Source organism: Python bivittatus, unplaced genomic scaffold, assembly GCF_059951505.1.
Source record: "Python bivittatus isolate LINGU-HERP-01145 unplaced genomic scaffold, Pbiv_v1 ctg000570_np1212, whole genome shotgun sequence".
In the NCBI taxonomy this organism is placed as follows: Eukaryota; Metazoa; Chordata; class Lepidosauria; order Squamata; family Pythonidae; genus Python; species Python bivittatus.
In genome coordinates, this window is record NW_028277097.1 from 8,712,597 (window position 1) to 8,731,084 (window position 18,488).

The 18,488-nt window shown below is 38.3% G+C and overlaps 1 protein-coding gene across 1 annotated transcript in view; it reads left to right on the forward strand.

Annotated features, from left to right (window-relative positions):
• Window positions 1–18,488, forward strand: part of RANBP3L (RAN binding protein 3 like) — a 43,420-nt gene that overhangs the window by 23,588 nt on the left and 1,344 nt on the right. The window contains exons 10-14 of the mRNA XM_088152738.1: window positions 1,127–1,229; window positions 2,595–2,728; window positions 4,207–4,327; window positions 5,758–5,900; window positions 7,081–7,267. Of these exons, the coding sequence (XP_088008864.1) occupies window positions 1,127–1,229; window positions 2,595–2,728; window positions 4,207–4,327; window positions 5,758–5,900; window positions 7,081–7,267 (688 nt within the window). The remainder of the gene's footprint in view (window positions 1–1,126; window positions 1,230–2,594; window positions 2,729–4,206; window positions 4,328–5,757; window positions 5,901–7,080; window positions 7,268–18,488) is intronic.

The following is an 18,488-nucleotide window of genomic DNA, read 5'->3' on the forward strand; positions in this document are numbered from 1 at the left end:
GCAGGAAACGAGGCACCATTCATCCATTGGGTAACCCTATAACTGGAAACGAATCACATCACAAATTCAGGATCATTTAATACAGCATGGTTAAAATGCTTTTATTCTCTGTATCCTAAAAATACATAATGGGATATGCACATTTCTATATACCATGCAAGCAGAATGCTGATAAATGTGATATTTAATGGCTTCTTCCAATCCAATGTTCTGTGACAATAGCTCCTGCCTTGACAAATGAGGATTTATGAACCTCAGAATAAGTGTTGGGACCATGTACTTTCCCCTTACCCAATTTGGCACAAAGATCCTGTGCTGCATTAAGTGTGAATTTCATGCTGCTTCTGATCCATGCATTTTAGGCCATAGTATTGAATAAATCAGAAAAATGAACTAGGATCTTGGTATATGAAGTCAAGAATGTCCGTCTAAACCGGGCCAATTATGACAACTTTGGATTTCATCACAGATACTTACAACACAATAAGATTTTGGTAGTTTTAGTCCTCAATCTGTATTAAAGCAGTATACGCTACCTAATTTATGCACAAATATTTATTTTAGATATGTTTTATTACAATAGGCAAAATAAATAATAAATTTAGCATCAAAGAGCACTAGAATCTATTTACTATGGATAAAATCTGGATCAAAATTAATCTTTGAAAGAGAACTTCCACTTGACTTATACAATATTGCAAGGTATTTGTAAAAACTTCACATTAACTTGCTCTATTAAAGACAAGGTATTAATTTATATATCTCTTACCGTGAGACCTTCGGGGCTTGACACTTACTAGCTAAGTTCATACAACAGACTAAACCTTAAGCACAGGTTAAACAAACTTCAGTCATGTGTTCACACAACATGCTAATCCAAAACAAATAAATCATATTATAGCCTAATAATGATGACCTGCACATTGTATAATAATACAATGTCTGGATTCTCACACATACTAAACCACAAACTACCTATTGCTATCTTAGCCTAGCCTAGCTTAGTCTATGCCATTGTGTATATTACAATGCCATTCACATTTTTAAATGTCCGCTCTCAATATCTGATATCTTTCCATACCTAATTGTAATTTATTCAAATCAGATCTTTCTCCAATTTTCCTAGAAGCCTGAGAAATCCCCAGAGCTGCTGTCCAAAGATGGGCAGCATATCAGTGAAAAAGAACCCCTCTGTACCCCAGATTTCCATACCATTTCCCCGTGGGCAGGTAGGTGCTGTTTCTTAGCTAACAATGGCATAAAACTGATGTTGCTCTTTCATGACATTGTGTATGTGGTCATTATGTTGAGCACTGAGAATTGAGCCTTCCCCAACCAGAACTAGGTGGCAGTTCCATAATCCTCTGCCAAAATACCCCCCTCATTCCCAGATGGTGATGGGAGTTGTAGGCCCCAGATCTAGAGGATGCCAGAATGAGGATGGCTGATTTAAGACAAAAGCCAGACTCCAGTAGGAACAAGCCTTATATCATATTAGACTACTTTGTCTTTCCAGCCTGATATATTCTACTCTGACTAACAGTGTGTTGTCATTTATTTGCCCCTCAGAGATGTCCACAGGCTATGGTCAAAAAAGTCAAGGGGGTGTCTGCAACTGTGTGATCAAAGTAGGCACAACTCATATAAAAAACAGGTGGAGTGTCAATCACACAGTTGTGCCCACCATCTCGACATTTTGACCACACCCTGTAGATACCCCTATTCCCAATCTTTCCCCAGGATTGAGTTCATACTCTGCTACCATGTCATCCTTAGCCGTGCCCCAACATAAACCAAAATTTTAAGCAATGTCAGATGTGAAATCAGGTTAAACACCTGATGACAGGTGAAAAGGTGAAATGACCATATAATGACTTAGAAACCATTGATTTCTCTAACATGGTGCTTTCTAGCAGTTGAGTATTAAGATAACATTTGAGATGGTAAGAGCAATTAGCAGTGAGAATGTTTACAGAGGTGGTGGAGGACCTTATTTCTCATAGCTTTGATAGCTTCTGGGGATTTCTTCAAATAAATGGGGATAGACTAGACAGTGGATTAGACTACATAGCCTATAATAGTCTCCTCCAACTCTCAAAGGCAACCTTTGTGCAGTCAAATGAAGACAAGCAACCATTTTTAGAGGGTGAAGGCAATATTGGAGAGGTGCAATAATGGGTCAGTGATGCAAAATAGAGCAGGCCCACAAGAGATCAGCTATGCAGACCGAGCTGGACGTTTGTTTATTTATTTATTTATTTATTTTTAGTTAAGTTGGTTTTAAGGCTCATATTAACTTTCTGTTTTGTTTCTTGCCACAAAATGGCAGAAAACCACACTGCCAAGTTTTGAGAGTTATAATGATGGAGCTAGTGAGTTTGGAAGGATTTAGCATGTATATATGGTAAATTCAGAAAGCACAGATGTGCCTAACTCCATTGTTAATAATATCTATAATAATTATAATAGCTAATTTTGAATCAAAGTTAATTTGAAGAGAATGTATTTAACATCCATAACATTCATTAATTTTGTATGACCTTCCTCCCATAGTAATTTCATCATTTTCTCTTCCTCTCTTTCTTATGAAATAGCACCATTTTTTGCTAAGGGTTCAACGCTAGCAGAATCAGCAGCTGCTTACCTATCAAGCAAAACAGCACAAAGATATTTATTGGAGAAAATAGAAATTACAACAGGAGAAGAAGCAGAACACAACGTATTGCAGGTATATCTTTCTCTGAACAATTGCTGATTTACTGATTTAGCACAGTGGCTTTATGGTTCTCAACTTATACCAATATCTCAATGGAAGTTAGGAACACTGCTGGTTTTTCTGGATTGGAGCTAATTACTGAATCAGGAATATCATCTTCTCATTTTGGTGTCAGTAATTTATTTTAGTTCAGCTGGTAACCAGTTAGTGTGCAAGGTATCTGCCATCTGTTCTTTTTCTTGACCGTAGCTTCTTCAAAAGTTATTTAATTGTAATGATCAATATTCATAGTCATCCGAATTCCAGAACAGTTTCTCAGATGTTGCCAGACTAGCCACAGTAAAAATGGAAACACAGCTGGGAGCGCTAAAAAGCATCAAAGCTACTCCATTTCACACAGAGTCTTAAACTGCCTGAATTGCACAAGACAAATGATACCGTCACTTGTTTCTGTCTTGTGTGTATGTGTTGTTTTAGAAAAATCAAGTGGAAATAAAAGCAGTTAGTCTGATGTTGGGCAAGCTGCTGTTCAAGAAACACATTTTCATTATCCATGTAAATCCTTTTGTAATCTGTCTAAATCAGTGTTTCTCAACCTTGGCAACTTTAAGTTATGTGGACTTCAACTTCCAGAATTCCCCAGCCAGCATGGCTGGCTGGGGAATTCTGGGAGTTGAAGTCCACATATCTTAAAGTTGCTAAGGTTGAGAAACACTAGTCTAAATCATAAAACTAATCCAGTTGTGTACAAGTGCAGCAGCTAAGACTGCTCAAACCAGAAATTCTTGTCAAAGAGCAATTGTCATGTTGACCAATTGTCTGAGACAGCAGGGAGGGGGCTCAGTATAACTGCCCATCTCATCCCTTTGACAGTAGATAAGCACAATCACTGATTGTTATAGACAGTCCTATACACACAAGGCTGCAGCTGGATATGTGCAGAAACCCTTAGCGGAATATGCATACATGTTCCAATCTGGGTATAATTTGTCTTTCAGTTAGGGATCTGCATAGTGAAATTTGCTTTTTCACACACTGGATTAGAATAATCATTCATACCTTGCTAAGTAAGCACACCCTTAGAATAGAGGCCCATTTTTTAAAAGCAAAATCACTTTATACAGCAGGATCTTTCTAATATTGCCATAAGAACAAGAGCTGAAGAGAGTTTTGCAAGTTCACTAACAGCCATCTTCTCCCAAGAAGAGGAGATAACTTTATTTCAAATTCTGAGAAGAAATTCTGTTCTTCCCTTCTGTTTAGGTGTCTAAGTAAATAACACACAGAGCATTCAGTTCAGATCATTTAGCTACCATTTCCTTTTTTTTAATTGATAGCAATGATAGAAATAACATAGAAGCCTGTAGATCATTGTTATTAAACAATTGCTCTAGTAGGTGTCATAGAAATGATGATGATGATGATGATGATGATGATGATGATGATGATGATGATGATGATGATGATGATGATGATTTCTTCTATCTTAGATCAACTGCAGGCTTTTTTTGTTTAATAAAGTATTGTTGTCCTGGACTGAAAGAGGCAGTGGGTCTTTGAGACTTAATGATACCTCCAGCAATCAGCATGGAATGCTGCAGTCAAGACTGGGTAAAAATTAATTTTGCAATTCTGTATTTAAATATAAAGTCTGCTTGACACCTAGGAATCACATGGACACAGCTATACAGTTTTTTTTTTTTGCAACAAGATAGAATTGGCTTATCACTGCCTTTTTCTAGGATTTGCTTTGACTTCTCAGTCTAGCCTACAGCCTTGGCATTCTCTGGTGGTCTTCCATGTACACATAACCCATTATTAGAAAAATATGCAAATACAACCAATCTGTTTAAATTGAACATTTAAAAATCACATTTAAGCAGGGCTTTCACCCCATGAAAAAGATGTTTGACAATTAATCAAATAAGTTTTAATTATTCAGTTTGTATATGACTAAAACCATAGTTCTGAACAAGAGTACAAAGACTAAAAAGTCAAGATATGGATGAACAGTAGCCTCTTGGAAGCCATAAGTTGAGTATTAGGGAGCCCTTCCAGACTATTAGTTTTTCCTCTGTCAATCCTTCTCAACATAGTTAAACCCATTTGACATGGATCTGGATTGTCATCATTCTTTGTAGGTTTATTCTGACATTAAAATGGTTGGTCAGGTTTGCACAGAATCATTGGCCAAGTCAATGCTAGAGAAGAATCAACCAATCAGGGTTCATTCGCTCTCCTTTCAGCTTGACTAATGACTGTCTCTCCTGCCCTTGAGATTCCATTAGATCCATGATTAAACTAACATCCCTTTTTTACCTCCATAGAAAAAACCAAAACCAAAAGAAATGGCTATTCCCCATATTCTGTGCATTTTGGTACGTGTATTTATGTAAATTTCTCCATCATTCTGCAGAAAATTTCAGAGGCAGTTTGAAGGGAAGCTCTGTAAAGATGATTGATTTTAATATATATATAACCCCCCCCCCCCAAAAGCTTTCTATGTACCATAGCACCAAACCTCCAAGGCACGAGTATCCACAATGGGGTTAAAAAAAAGTAAATTTGGTGGCCATATTAGTGCAACTGAAGTTCTGCTTGTGACATGCATAAAAAAGCAGGCAGAGCTTTGATGGTTGCCATTTTGACTTTTTTACCATACCCTGTGGACACCCATGCTCTATTGCATTCCAAGACCCCATGACTCATAGTATATTTGGGCATCTTTCACAACAGCTATATGCATGTTACTATGACTGATCAATCCAGGTATGTACATCTATGGAGAATGAAGGAAGATATGTTCTCTGCAACTACTTTGGAGGCTGGTATATCCCAATTCATACAGAAAAGCGTTTTTCTCTCGTTTGGGAAAAGGGAACCCCTTCAGCATCATCAGAATGAGTAGCAAGTCACATGTTACTCTGCTGGATTAATACCAGTATGTGGAAATTCCAAGAGTTGCTAGGAAAATCTGCTTCAAGACTGGAATGTTTCAATTTCCTTGCCTTCCTTTTTGATAATGTTTCTCATGCTTGCAGTCATGCGAAATCAAGGAAGCATGAGGCTTATTCTTAACACCAAACTGTGGGCTCAGATGGTTATAGAAAGATCAAACCGGAAGAGCGTGTGTATCACAGCAACAGACCTGGAGGATGGTTCCGTCAAAGTTTTCCTAATACAAGTAAGAATGAGAGTAAGAATTCCACGATTCCTAGGCTCTTGGATAAAGCCTGAATTGTTGAAAAATACCTAATGTAAAGACTGTGATGTTCATTGAATGGGTGATGATGATGATGATCATCATCATCATGCTTCACTGTATGATCCTAGAAAAGATGTTTAAGTTTTCCATTTTAATTGATTTACACTGTGATTTGCAAGGGTTTTTTTTAACCATCACTTGAACCAAAAGATATTCCCTGGATTTTGTCAATATTCCATTTCTGCCGCATTCGCTTGCACCCTATTCCAAGATATTCTAGGGAGTCTACTGACCCTTCTTTTTGGACAGCAAGATACTGCAGGAGCAAGGAGGCAAGTTCATGTGAAACCCCAGTGAAAATTGTAGACGTTCTACTTGTTACCCAATTTGTATTTCATAAAACTGCTTTTTGGAAAACCTGAATGGTGATAATTAGTATACTAAATACATAAATAAATAGTAGATCCTTGTCTTTAAAATACGTTGTTGGACTAAGGGTTGGTTGACATGTTCACTACCTGAGGATATTCGATTGCTCTAAGTCAGTGTTTCTTAAAGTGTGCTCCTTGAACCTCTGGGAGTCCCCCAAGACCCTCTCCGGGGTCTGCAAAATCAAAATTATTTGCCAGCCTCTGTTGAAAAGTAATGCAATACTGAAATCCCATCAAACAACATGAGAAACTACGCTAGCAGCCAATGTGTCGATTTTAATTTTTAATAGGGTAAATGTCAATAAATACAACCCATACAAACAAAAGCTCTTTGGGGTCTTCCATAATTTTTAAAAGTGGGAAGGGGTCCTGAGAAACACTGCTCTAAGTTACCCAAATAAAGCTGGTTTTGAGGGCAGCACATCCATTTTAAAAATAAAAAATAAAGTAAAATGGAGCAAATAGCGCATGATATTTTGTTTCATGTGTCAAAAAAAGTGGGAGGAAATGCCAGGCACAGCTGATGTACAGGCATATGTACGAATCTGAGTATCACCTTTATGACATATTTCTTTGAAGCTATGATGGTACCACTCAGGAATCAGTCGCTCTCTCTTCTTGCTATATGGCTCTTTCTTCTTTTTTACTTTCCTGTGGCTTGTTCTCTTTTTCATTGGTGCTCTGGAACACAATACCTCATGGATCCATGCATTCTGTCTATTACATAGGCCAGCACAAAGGACACTGACTCACTCTATGCAGCCATTCATCACCGCCTTGTGGCTCTGAGAAACTTTATGAAGCAGGAATGTGGTATAAATCAAGTCGAATACAAGCTTGATGTTCAGCCAGTATCCTGTGACAGCGATGATGAAGAGAATGAAAAAAGAGCTCCAGGGAGCAACAACAGATCAGGTAAAAAGAGCTTTCATGAGATTGATGCCAACCCTGATTTTTGCAAGTCATGATTCAATATTTACTTTCCCAGAATACAGCAGGCTAAGTTCACTGCAACGTAGATTGGGGAAAATATTTCTGCTGCTGCTTAGTTTGCAAATTTGGTTGGATAATATAATGTCTAAGGAGAAAGTGCATGCATCAAAAGTTAAACCTTCTGCAGCATTTTTTCCACAGCTATGTGAGTATACACACACACACAAGACATGAGATTCACAAGATGGCACAGTGAAGTTGGCAAAGGAATTTCTATGTGCTTGTCTACATTATTGTTAAATATACCCGCATACACAGACACAGACATATATAGGTTTACAAATGCACCACAAGAAAAAGACAGCATGGTGAGATGGGAAGGGAAGCAAAATTATACTTCAGGTTTAGGGACTGGACAGTAGAAAAACTTAACATTGGGCAAACCTGCTGGACAGGTTTGCCTTGGTACCTCCCAGCTGATAGGCAAACACTGATATTATGCTGATATGAAAATTCAGTACATTAATTTTCAAATTATCTCAATATCGTTTTGAGAGATGTTCTGCATAGATCTTTCTCCACCACCTCCAGAAGCAGTTAGGGATTTATCTTTCCATTCTCAGGGCTCTTCCACATGGGCAGCAGCTTCACCTTTCATACCTTCTGCAGCATTTTTTCCACAGCTATGTGAGTATTCTCACTGCTGCCCTCTACACGTTGCTCAGTTCCCTCCAGCTAGTCCATGGGGATGGTGGGGAGCAAAAAAATGGTAGCTAGCTAGAACGTTGCAACCATCTTGGAGCCTCTTGCAATGAGAAGAAAAAGGGAAAATAACTCTTCCTCCAACCAGTTGCTAAGCAAGGGAGTGGCAACCATACTACCCAAGACAATAGGGAGGACAGTGGGAACATACCAATATGTTCTGCTGCCTTGGCTTTAGGAGTGAGGGAGGAACTCTAAGGAGCCAGAAGGTAGGATGAAGTGGGAGTTTCCCTCCATGGTTGCAGAGAAAAAGATTGTAAACTCTTTTCACAATGTTTCTCTGAAGCAGTGGTTCAAGCAAGAATTAATTGTTCCACTTCTGAAAACCTAGGCTAGTCCCTCAGTGTTGGTAGGACATGAGTGTGTACACATGCATATGGAAAGAGTCTCATTGAGCCCTAAAGTGTCTTTGATGTTCTACCATCTCTAGAAATCTGATACAAGAGCATCAATTTTAGCTACCTGTTTTAACATCTGGCTGTGGGCTCCTCCCACTATGTTCAGTTGCTGTGTTTGCAAACAAATATAAATATTACAAAATGGCATGACATCTGCAAGGATCCCCTTGTAAAAGAAACCAGACTTGGATATGTGCTCTATCCTGGAACTGCTTGTCTTTCAATAATTGGGTTGTGTATAACAAAATTACAACAGGTATTTAACTAGTATTTATTTTTTAAATACTCTTGGCAAGAAACTTATATAGTACCAGAATTGTTTAGATTGTTGATCCCTATTAAATCAGGACTTTTAGAAGAGATTCCACAACTTCAGGACCTGTTTTTTGTTCCCATGCACCTTAACCCGAAGTTTGCTTTTTTAAATGCAATGTTCAGTTAATACCCACTTTTTAATTCCCATAATTTTATTTTAAAGGTCAAGTCTATCAGAATCTATTACATATTCTTGGCTATATTGATTTGCTCTAGGCATTATCAATAGTTATAAGTTATAAATAGTACTCATGGATATCAAAACTGTTTGCTAACATGAAAAATTGGCTGCTCACAGAATACTGTTTTTAAAACAATGGAGGGAAAAAGGTTATGATAGCAAGTTGGACGGCTGCAGAGGACAGAGGGGAGCCCAGAAGATGGTACCAAGTCATCCATCACATAGAGCAGAAAGGAAAACAAATCATAAGAGGTGTGAACCTTATTTCATTATGGAGGATACATTCTTGAATCACTGTAGTTGAAGAAATGCTTGGGTTATGGCTTCCTGCTATCTTCCATAAATCCTACTTACCTATTGTTCTTCAATTTCTTGGGAGCTTTCCCAAATGGGGTGAAGCCTGACATTCGGAACACTTGTAAGGGAAATTTGTACTGTGGTTCCAATTAGACTTTGCAGCAGAATCCTACTCTTTGTAATGCATTATCTTCTTACAACTGCTTGTAGTGAAGCTGTCTTATGAACAATGTGATCATCAATCAAGCTGCCACACTAAATCCACTGTACAATTCCATGGCTTGAATCATGATAATGCAATATATTTGATAAGTGGATGGAGAACAGGGAAACTGAGCAAATAGTTAAGTTGTAGTGTTTGAAGGAAATACTTACAAAATCTCATATGTCAAAATATTTCCCTATAATAGTGGCCTCAGTTTTCCTTGCAGACTGAGAATTTCCAGAGATTAATTCAATTAAGCCTTCTTCTTCCTTGGCACAAGACGCACTAGTACGTTCTTCCCTAATCTGATATCCTAGATTTAGTGGGACTGCAAAAGAATGCTTAAACAATTAGAAGAGCACCAGGTTGAGGAACACTGCACCAGGATATGCATAGAATAATAGTAATAATAGTAATATCAATATAACTATGATCAGATGGAAGGAAAGATTATGATGATCATGATGATCATGATCATGATGATAAACTTTCATCCCCTAGTTTGCTGACTCTCATGGTATTGGTAATTTGTTTGTTAGTCATCTTTTAATGCTTCAATTAATATTTGCATTGGTATATAGAGGAAATATGTAGGATTTTCATGTAGGACAATGGTGTGTTCACACAACTGAGACACTAATGTTTGTCTTCCATTTCAAAGTAAGCCTATAGTGATTGAGGAAGAGATAATGTTCCAATGAATCTCTGCAGAAAGCATTTCTGATGCTTTCTAGACACAGGGCTAATGAAGCAGTATTTCCTTACAGAAAAGTAGGGCCATTCAGTTCATCACCAGCACAGGAATCCAGATTAAAGGCTCTCTGATAGATGGCTGTCCAACCTCTCCCTGAACACATCCTTTGAAGAGGAGCCTACTAGCTCTCTGAGCAGCTGATTTCCCTGCAAACTGCTCTCATTATTAGAAAGCTTTTTAAAAAAATCTGCAGTCCAAATATGCATTTCTGTACCCTAAATCAATTAGTGTAGTGAGTGTAGAGGATGGCCTTGAAGGACAGAAGGAAGATCCATTACCAAAGCCATCCTCCGGACCAAAGCAAAGATCAGATAAATGAGGCTTGAGCCCAGGCCAAGAAGGTGGTTTACGAAAATGAGATTGATGTATAAGGTAGACCAGTCTAAGGAACAGACACTGTGCAGACCTAAGCTACTTTTACTAGAACAGTTATAGTAACTGATGTACTTCCCTTCCTTCTTTTATCTTCATGTGAATTGGGGTGGGGTGGGGGCTGTGTGAGATGTTTTCGTAAACCACCATCTTGGTCTGGGTTCAAGCGTTCTTTATTTGATTGCTGCCTTGGTAACAGATCTTCCCTCTCTCCTTCAAGGCTATCCTCTACACTCGCTACAGTTAGTCTGTGTCCTGAACTCTGGGATGATAGAAAATGGGTCTTAGCATTTATCTGTGTGACTTCCTTTCAGGTATTTAAAGATTGCTATCATTTCCCTCTTCAGTTTTCTCAAAGTTCCTTCCCTCTTTTTGTCCATCTCTGAACCTGTTCCAGAGTTTTGAATCCTTAAGAGATAGTGGGGCCCAGAACTAGACACAGTCTTTGAGGTAGGATTTGACCAAAGCAGAATAAAATGCATCGATTGCTGTACTACTGTGATATGGTCTAAAACTGCATTTGCCCTGTTTGCAGCTACAACACTGCTGACACATATTTACTTTGTAATCAGCTACAATTCCAAGACCTTTTTTACAAGTACTGTTGCCAAGCCATGTATCCCTCATCCTCCATGTGTATTTGATTTCTGTCTCCTAAGAAAAGAACTTTGCAGTCGTCTCTGTCAACTTTCTTTCTCTTATTCACAATCCAATTCTCAAACCTATCACGATTGTTTTGAATTTTATTTCTGTCTTCTAGAGTATTAGCTAACCCACCAATTTTGTGACATCTGCAAGTTTGATATCCATTCCCATAATCTTCTCACCCAAATAATTAATACAAATGTTAATCTGACCTCACTTGTATTTAATTTACACCTTCATTGTACAGCTCTTGTATGTTAACTTAAAAGCTGAAATCACTGGAATTTTCTCCCATGTAAGTGTTCACTGCATTACAACCCTGGCTATCTTGGCATGTTGTAATTTTTTTTTCATTTATGCTGAATGTAATGCAACTGAACTTTGTGTCGATTTCTTTTACTTTGAGAAATGCTACACAAATGAAATAAAAAGAACTGTGTCCCAGTGCTAAAGTTTAGCATCCTTTTCATTCTCTGTGCATATACATCTCATTGACTTTGGTCTGATCACATTGGAGACAATCTACTGGAACGTTCTTTGGCATCAGCCCCATTGAAACATCTGGGAGCTGCTCAAGAACAGGAATAAAAAGCTTTCATTTAATAAAGACCTTTGTCCCCTTTTTCTTTTTAACAGCATTGTAGAAATCTTTTTCTTTTCTCTAAACATAATGTGATGTTAGTAGAATAGGACAGAGAGCATTTTTTATGAAATTTCTGTCATAAACATCCTTTGTCTTAAATAATGTGTGAAATAATAATCCTTTCGCATTTGGAGAAGAGAAAATCTATGCAAACAACCAATTGATTTAAACAATATTTTATTTACTGAACTACTTAATTAATTTTAATGGCTTAGGCTTCAATCCTAATAGACTTGAATAGAGATCCACTCATTCGATTGAAAAGAAGTCTTGTCATGGTGGTGGAGGGCTGGTTGGCTGGCTGGAATGTGTTCTGCATATACGTCCAAATGCAAATTTCTGCTCTCCCCTCCCCCCAAAAAGTGAGTGTGCAAGAGGTGGAGATGTTTTGAATCAATATTCCTGAATTTAAATCCTAGAGGTTTTAAAAAATCAGATAGGATGGGGTAGCTACCTTTTGGAGTTGGGATCACACTTAGCAGTTTTTGGAAGAGGGGGCATTTTAAAGTTTTTTGGGGGAGGAAATTGGGGGGTCTGTTCTTTGTTTTTTAACTGTGTTAAGTCTAATTTAAAGCGTTGAGGTCCACATGCAGTCATGCCTCCTATTTATGTAATTTTCAAAGGAAAACAAGCAGCAACTGGAGATTCTGGAACACTTCTAAATATTTTTGACTTATGGACATATTTTTAGGAGTGAATTGTATTGACCATGGTAGAATTTACTTCAACATAAACATGAAGATAATTGTTCTGGCATTGTTGTGTCAGTAAGCATAGAGAATTAGGCATTAGATTTTCAAGCTGTAGAGACAGACTTCCCCAAACTCGTGCCCTTCACATAGATCGGACTAAAGCTTGCATTATTCCCAAGCCTTTGCCATCCTTGTAGAAAAATATGAGGGCTGTAATCCAACATTCTGTGAGGATATCAGGTTGGGAAACTTACTCTTTTCTTTAATCCATGTCCACTTCAATCAGTGTTCATACAGAATCATTCCTCTGAAACTTCTGTGTGACTTTGCAGAAGAACGTAATAAAAGGCTCAAATCTGTTTATCGAGTTGAATGCAATATCCAATCTGTGTGCTGATTTGCAAGTTAAACAATCCTGTGACAAGCAAAGGCCCTTGACCCACATTTGGGAAAAACAGATAAGGGTTACTGGGCAATGATTACTAAGGTTACAGTCCTTGGGAATCTTCCATGCTGTGGTGCAACTTCTTTTCAGTTGATGGGCTTCATAAGTATGTACACATGTGTGTAAATGCACTCATAGGCATGCTCATTTGCATTTGGTGTTCGAGATAAAATAACGGAATAATAGAAAACCTGTGGATTCCTTGAAGCCTGTCAGCTAAACTCTTCTTTCATTTGTCTCCAGGATCTTGCTGACATCATCCTAGCCCCATCTCTTATGAACAAACCTTGGCAGGAGTTCTGACAGTTCCTGCTTCATTTTATTTACTTTGACTCAGTCCACTTCATTCTACTTATCTTCCATGTTAGCTGATCCTGCTCTGATCCCTGCAAGATTTGCAGTTCAATCTTGCTGTTCTTGCTCCCAAACTCATCATTTGCAACATTCTTTCCTGCCATTCTGAACGGCCAATTTGGGGGTTATGGTCTGTGACTTTTGCAGTGGTGTGACAGGTAGAAATGGGTAGGAGCTCCTCTTCCCACCATGCATTTCCTCAACATTTCTTGAATTTGTTCTGTTTGCTGTTTGTTTCTGAATGGCATGAAGCCTTTGTAGTTTTTTCTTTTCTTTTTTTCAGAAAACTCCACACTGCACTGGGTTATGGTAGGCACAAATTGGAGGAAGAGGGCCTATGCATGCCACTTGGAGCTCCTAAATTAAAGTCAGGATATAAATCCAACAGATAAACAAATATTTCTAGCATTAGGACACATCTACTTATTTATTGAATTGACTGTGTACTCATTTTGTATTTTGAAAGGGGCCTGGATATTAGATAATGTTTGAGCCTCCCTTCTTTCTCAGTGTGTTTTCTTTTTAGAAGCCTGAAATGATCCATTGTTTACCTAATCGTACATTAGCAGTGGCTTTGGAAAATGGCCCTACATCTTATTCAAGCACATGTTATTGTTGCTGGCCGTGCATCAGCTGATTTGATCGATTAGCACTTAGAGGATTTTGCCTAAACAGCTTCCATTGGAATGGATGCATCAGACTATTGCAAGCAAAAGGAAGACATCCTACAGACTAGCTGATTTATTATGGCATAACCTATATCAGACTAGAAGTTAATTTTATCAGATGAATAGCATACCCTCTTCACATGATCATCAACAATTACTTTTTGCCTAAAAGTTATTTTCAAATGCTAATATATGAATGGACATCTTTGAGAAACTCGCAGGAGAGCATCTTCACAATATCCTCCAAGTCTTCAAGAATTATTTTCTTCCCGCTGGAAAGTTTTGAGTCACCTCCAGGGATCAATTCAGAAATGCCTACATTCCAGAAGGAACTGCTTTCTCTGTTAAAATCCTCTTTGAAGGCATCACCGTCTTTCTTATTTCTTTTATAAAATATACATATGGTTGTAGTGTAGTCATCATTTATAGGAATGAGCTAGTGGAGAAGAGAATAAAGCCTATAGACTCTCTCCCAAAGTGGCATGAATGTGCCAACCACAGATTCTTTATTGCCATGCATCGTATCTACCACAGAGGAAGGCAAGATTACACGTTTCAGCTTTTCTGTGTTATTCAGTGTGTCAGTCAACCTTGCCTTCCAGACTTAGTTTAAAAAAAACTTGCTTGATTTGTAAAAAAAAATGGTTTGCCGGGCATTTTTAGACAATAGAAGTCATAAGTGGCTCAAATCTAGAAATGACATAGTAGAAACATAGCCATACTCCTTAAAAGACTGAGGTCACCATTTGTGAACATGGGTTCGAGCTAGGCTTTCTGACTAGAGTTCATAACTTGTGAGAATAAAAATCCTAGTGGCTGGTGATGTCAGCCCCACCAGGTAGACCAGACCAGGAAAGATGGGAACCAGAGATGGAATCTAGAAGTTAGGTCCACAACAGAGCTGCTGAATAGATTCTTATTGTTTCTGCTAGTACTGCAGCAAAACATTACAGTTTCTGGCAATTAGCAAATTCCCACCAGCCCCATTCTCAACCCTTTGATTGGAATCTCATTCTGGCCCAAGTAAGCTAAATCTATACCCCTAACTTATACAGTAACATTGCATAGTGTGGGACCTCAGGACAGGAAAGAGTTATACATTTCTTTGAATTTAATGCAGCCATTTTCAATGGGAATTTATTAAGACTAATTTTAATTAAAAAGTGACGATTTCATTGACACAAGGTCAACTGTGTTGACTATATGGAGATATCCATCTTGGCAGCAGTATGGAAATGGATCATTGCTGCCTTCCTTTGGGATATTTTTAACTTCTCAGTTGAGCCAGGGCCCTGTAATTTCTTGATAGTTTTCCATCCAAGCACTAACCACATCCAACTGTTTAGCTTTTTGAGATTAGCTAGGTTGCCTAGGTGCTGTCAGGGCTAATGAACCAATTCTCTCAATCTAGAGTCAATCGTGTATTCTGGTTCCTAGATATTAACTACATGTTAAAATTCAGTATGTTTTTCTCTCATTGTTAGAAGTTCCCACAGAAAAATCAGCCAGCCACTCAGCTGCAAAACACTCTTCCTAAACATGTATAAACAATCATCCTTCACTTCATTTAATGCTAGTGGCATTCAGAAGTCAAATTTTCCTATAGATAAAAAACCAGTTGTGCTGTGAACTTGAAAAAGATTGTGGCTGTTTCTCTGTAACTATAATTTATAGAATTATGAGAATAAGCATAGCTTCACCTTTGGCTGGCATGCTTCTCTTTCCTCCTCTGAAAATCTTCCTCCTTCCAAAATCTGAATGTTTTGTTTCCCTGTTGGATTAAACACACTTTAGTATGTTGTCTGAAGCCTAACCTGAGATCTTACCTAATGTTAGTAAAAAGCTATTCCAAAAAACATGGCACAGCATTGCTTTGTTTCATAGTTATAATTAACCATCATTTGGCTGGGTTTGCACATTTCACCAGGATATGGTTAATTGATTAAGCCATTTTTGTTTGGGTTTGCATAAATATTGCATAGAAAACAGTAATTTACAAAGTGCAATGCCTATGTTCATATTATATCTATCTGTAATATGCTAAGCCAGGAACAAACACACTACATCTTGGCTTGGTGTCTTTGTCTGGCACTTGATTCCCGTCAATCAAGAACAGAAATGGAATCTCCCAAACCTTTCACAGCTGAGCCAGAGATATGGTACTCTTGACCTCATTTTGCAATACTAGATGTTTGCAATGCTTCCTGGTGCCTCAGGAATTTTTTTTTTCATTTTTACTTTTTAATCATCAGAAATGAAGCATGGGATATAAAAGTCTTATCTCTCTCATGCCAGGATTAAGTGGGTGGGCACCAGGTGAGATACCTCTGGAAGATGGATGCTACAGTAGGAAGCACATGTTGCTTTCCCAAAGCAGGAGGCAGGGCTAGGATGCAAAGACCTAGAGGGCTTCTGGGGGAGGAGTTTGAGACTTCCAACTTCTACCCAATGAACTTAACCAAGCTATTTGCTACTGCACCAGCTGCTATACTTCATTGGGTACAGAGAGAATGTGCTTAAAGACCAAGCAATTATCTTGATAAGCACCAAGTAATTCTCTAAGGCAGTGTTTCTTAACCTTAGCAACTTCATGATGGGTGAACTTCAACTCCCAGAATTCCCCAGCCAGAATGCTAGCTGGGGAATTCTGGGAGTTGAAGTCCACCTGTTTTAAAGTTGTCAAGGCTGAGAAACACCGCTCCAAGGAATGCATTCTTTTCAATAAAATGAGCCTTAAGCTTAGGAAAAAGTTGTGTCTGCTCCTACTGCTAAAGATGGCCCCAGTTTCATCTCAAGACCAGCAGGCAGAGAAGTTTTTAACATCTGGTTGAAAAGTTCTTAAGATTAAGAAAACTGAGTTTGGAGGAAGCTCTCTAAGAAAACTGCAGTGGAGAGGTGTAGCTACTCTGGAAATAGACTCCTTGTGTTCTGCACAAATCCACTTTTCTCTCCAGATTCAAGCACAGGGAAAACCAGTTCATGAGTTAGCAGTCCACAACCTGTGCTTCCCAGGCCCTCACCCTAATTGTAACCTACCTGGCCTGATGCAGGTGGTCTATCCTAGACTTAGAATTGCCAAATGTATAACAAGCGAGTTTGTGTATGTTGTAATGAAGAATGGCATTTAATTTTGTAAAAATCATGCAGTGAAAAAGATAGACAGCCGTTCTGAAAGAAAGTGGGAGATCAGGACTGAATGCTCAGTCAATATTTAGACTGTGCACATTTAGCCTGCCAGTTACAGTGCCAAGGTGGGAGGAGACCAGACTCAGCCTGTGGATGTAAATCTGATGTTTTCAGAGGCTGCATTCTCATATCACACTAAGCTAATTGTGGGGTTCACAAATCATGCTAAGGCATGTTGGAATGTTTCCTTTGGCTTTTGCGTGATTTGCAAACACAGTTTATGGCTTAGAATTATGTCTAAACCAGGCCACTGTGGCTTGCTTTAACAACCTTTGATTAAAACAATTCATACCAACAATACAATATGTAAAAATATTTTTGTTGATATGTGTTTTACTGTGATTTTACTTGTGTTTTTCATTAGTTTATAAATGGGTAATTGTTTATTTTATAAACAAATACCCTTTTACTGGAAGCTAATATGGTATAGTGGTTAAAGAACAGAATTTTAGCACGGAGGCCCAGGTTCAAGTCCATCCAGCAATGGAAGCTCACTGGATGACTAAGCCAGCTGTTCTTCAGCCCAGCCTATCTCACAAGGTTGTTACTGGGGGACAAAATGGAGATGTCCATGAACTTCTGGAGAAAAAGCAAGATCCAAATCTCACAAACAAATAAATTAAAAATATTTTATTGCTGTTAATTGTCACAAGCGCTATTTTTGATTGTGGAATCAAAATGCAAAATAATCAAGGCTTCACTGCAGTGTTTATTGAGCAGTACGTACTGCAGGGGGACCCCACCAAAGGTTAGTGGGAGATACTCCCCTAAAGGCAAAATGGGTGCCCTGATATTTATACAGGTCTACAAGAAAGGGGAAGGGAAAAGAACGCATACGTATACATATTCATTTGATGATGCAGGCATACCTAAATGCGCAACGCTTCTCAAGTTACTGTCTGTCCCTGTTCTTGTCTGCTATCTACAAGGACGGAACAACTGCTATCTATAAGGAAAGCAATAGTGTTATTGGTTCAAATTGGTTCAAGGTGCCAACTGCCAGGAAGAAGGCATCCTCTCTTACGTTGCTATGGGGATGTTTGTGATAAGGGGTTTACAATCAGCCTAGTTCATACCAGCTTCAAGGGTGCTGCACATTCCTTTACGTTTCAATTTTATTAAGGCAATCCCATTCATCTGAGACCTCTAAAAACTTGCTTCTTTTACCCAAAGATTCACCCCAAGATATATTTTCTTCATTTTCTTCATAATATAAATATAAATATAACCCAATTCCAACCATCTTTCTTCTCCAAGAAGCTACTTTGTCAGTGGGCAGTTTGCAA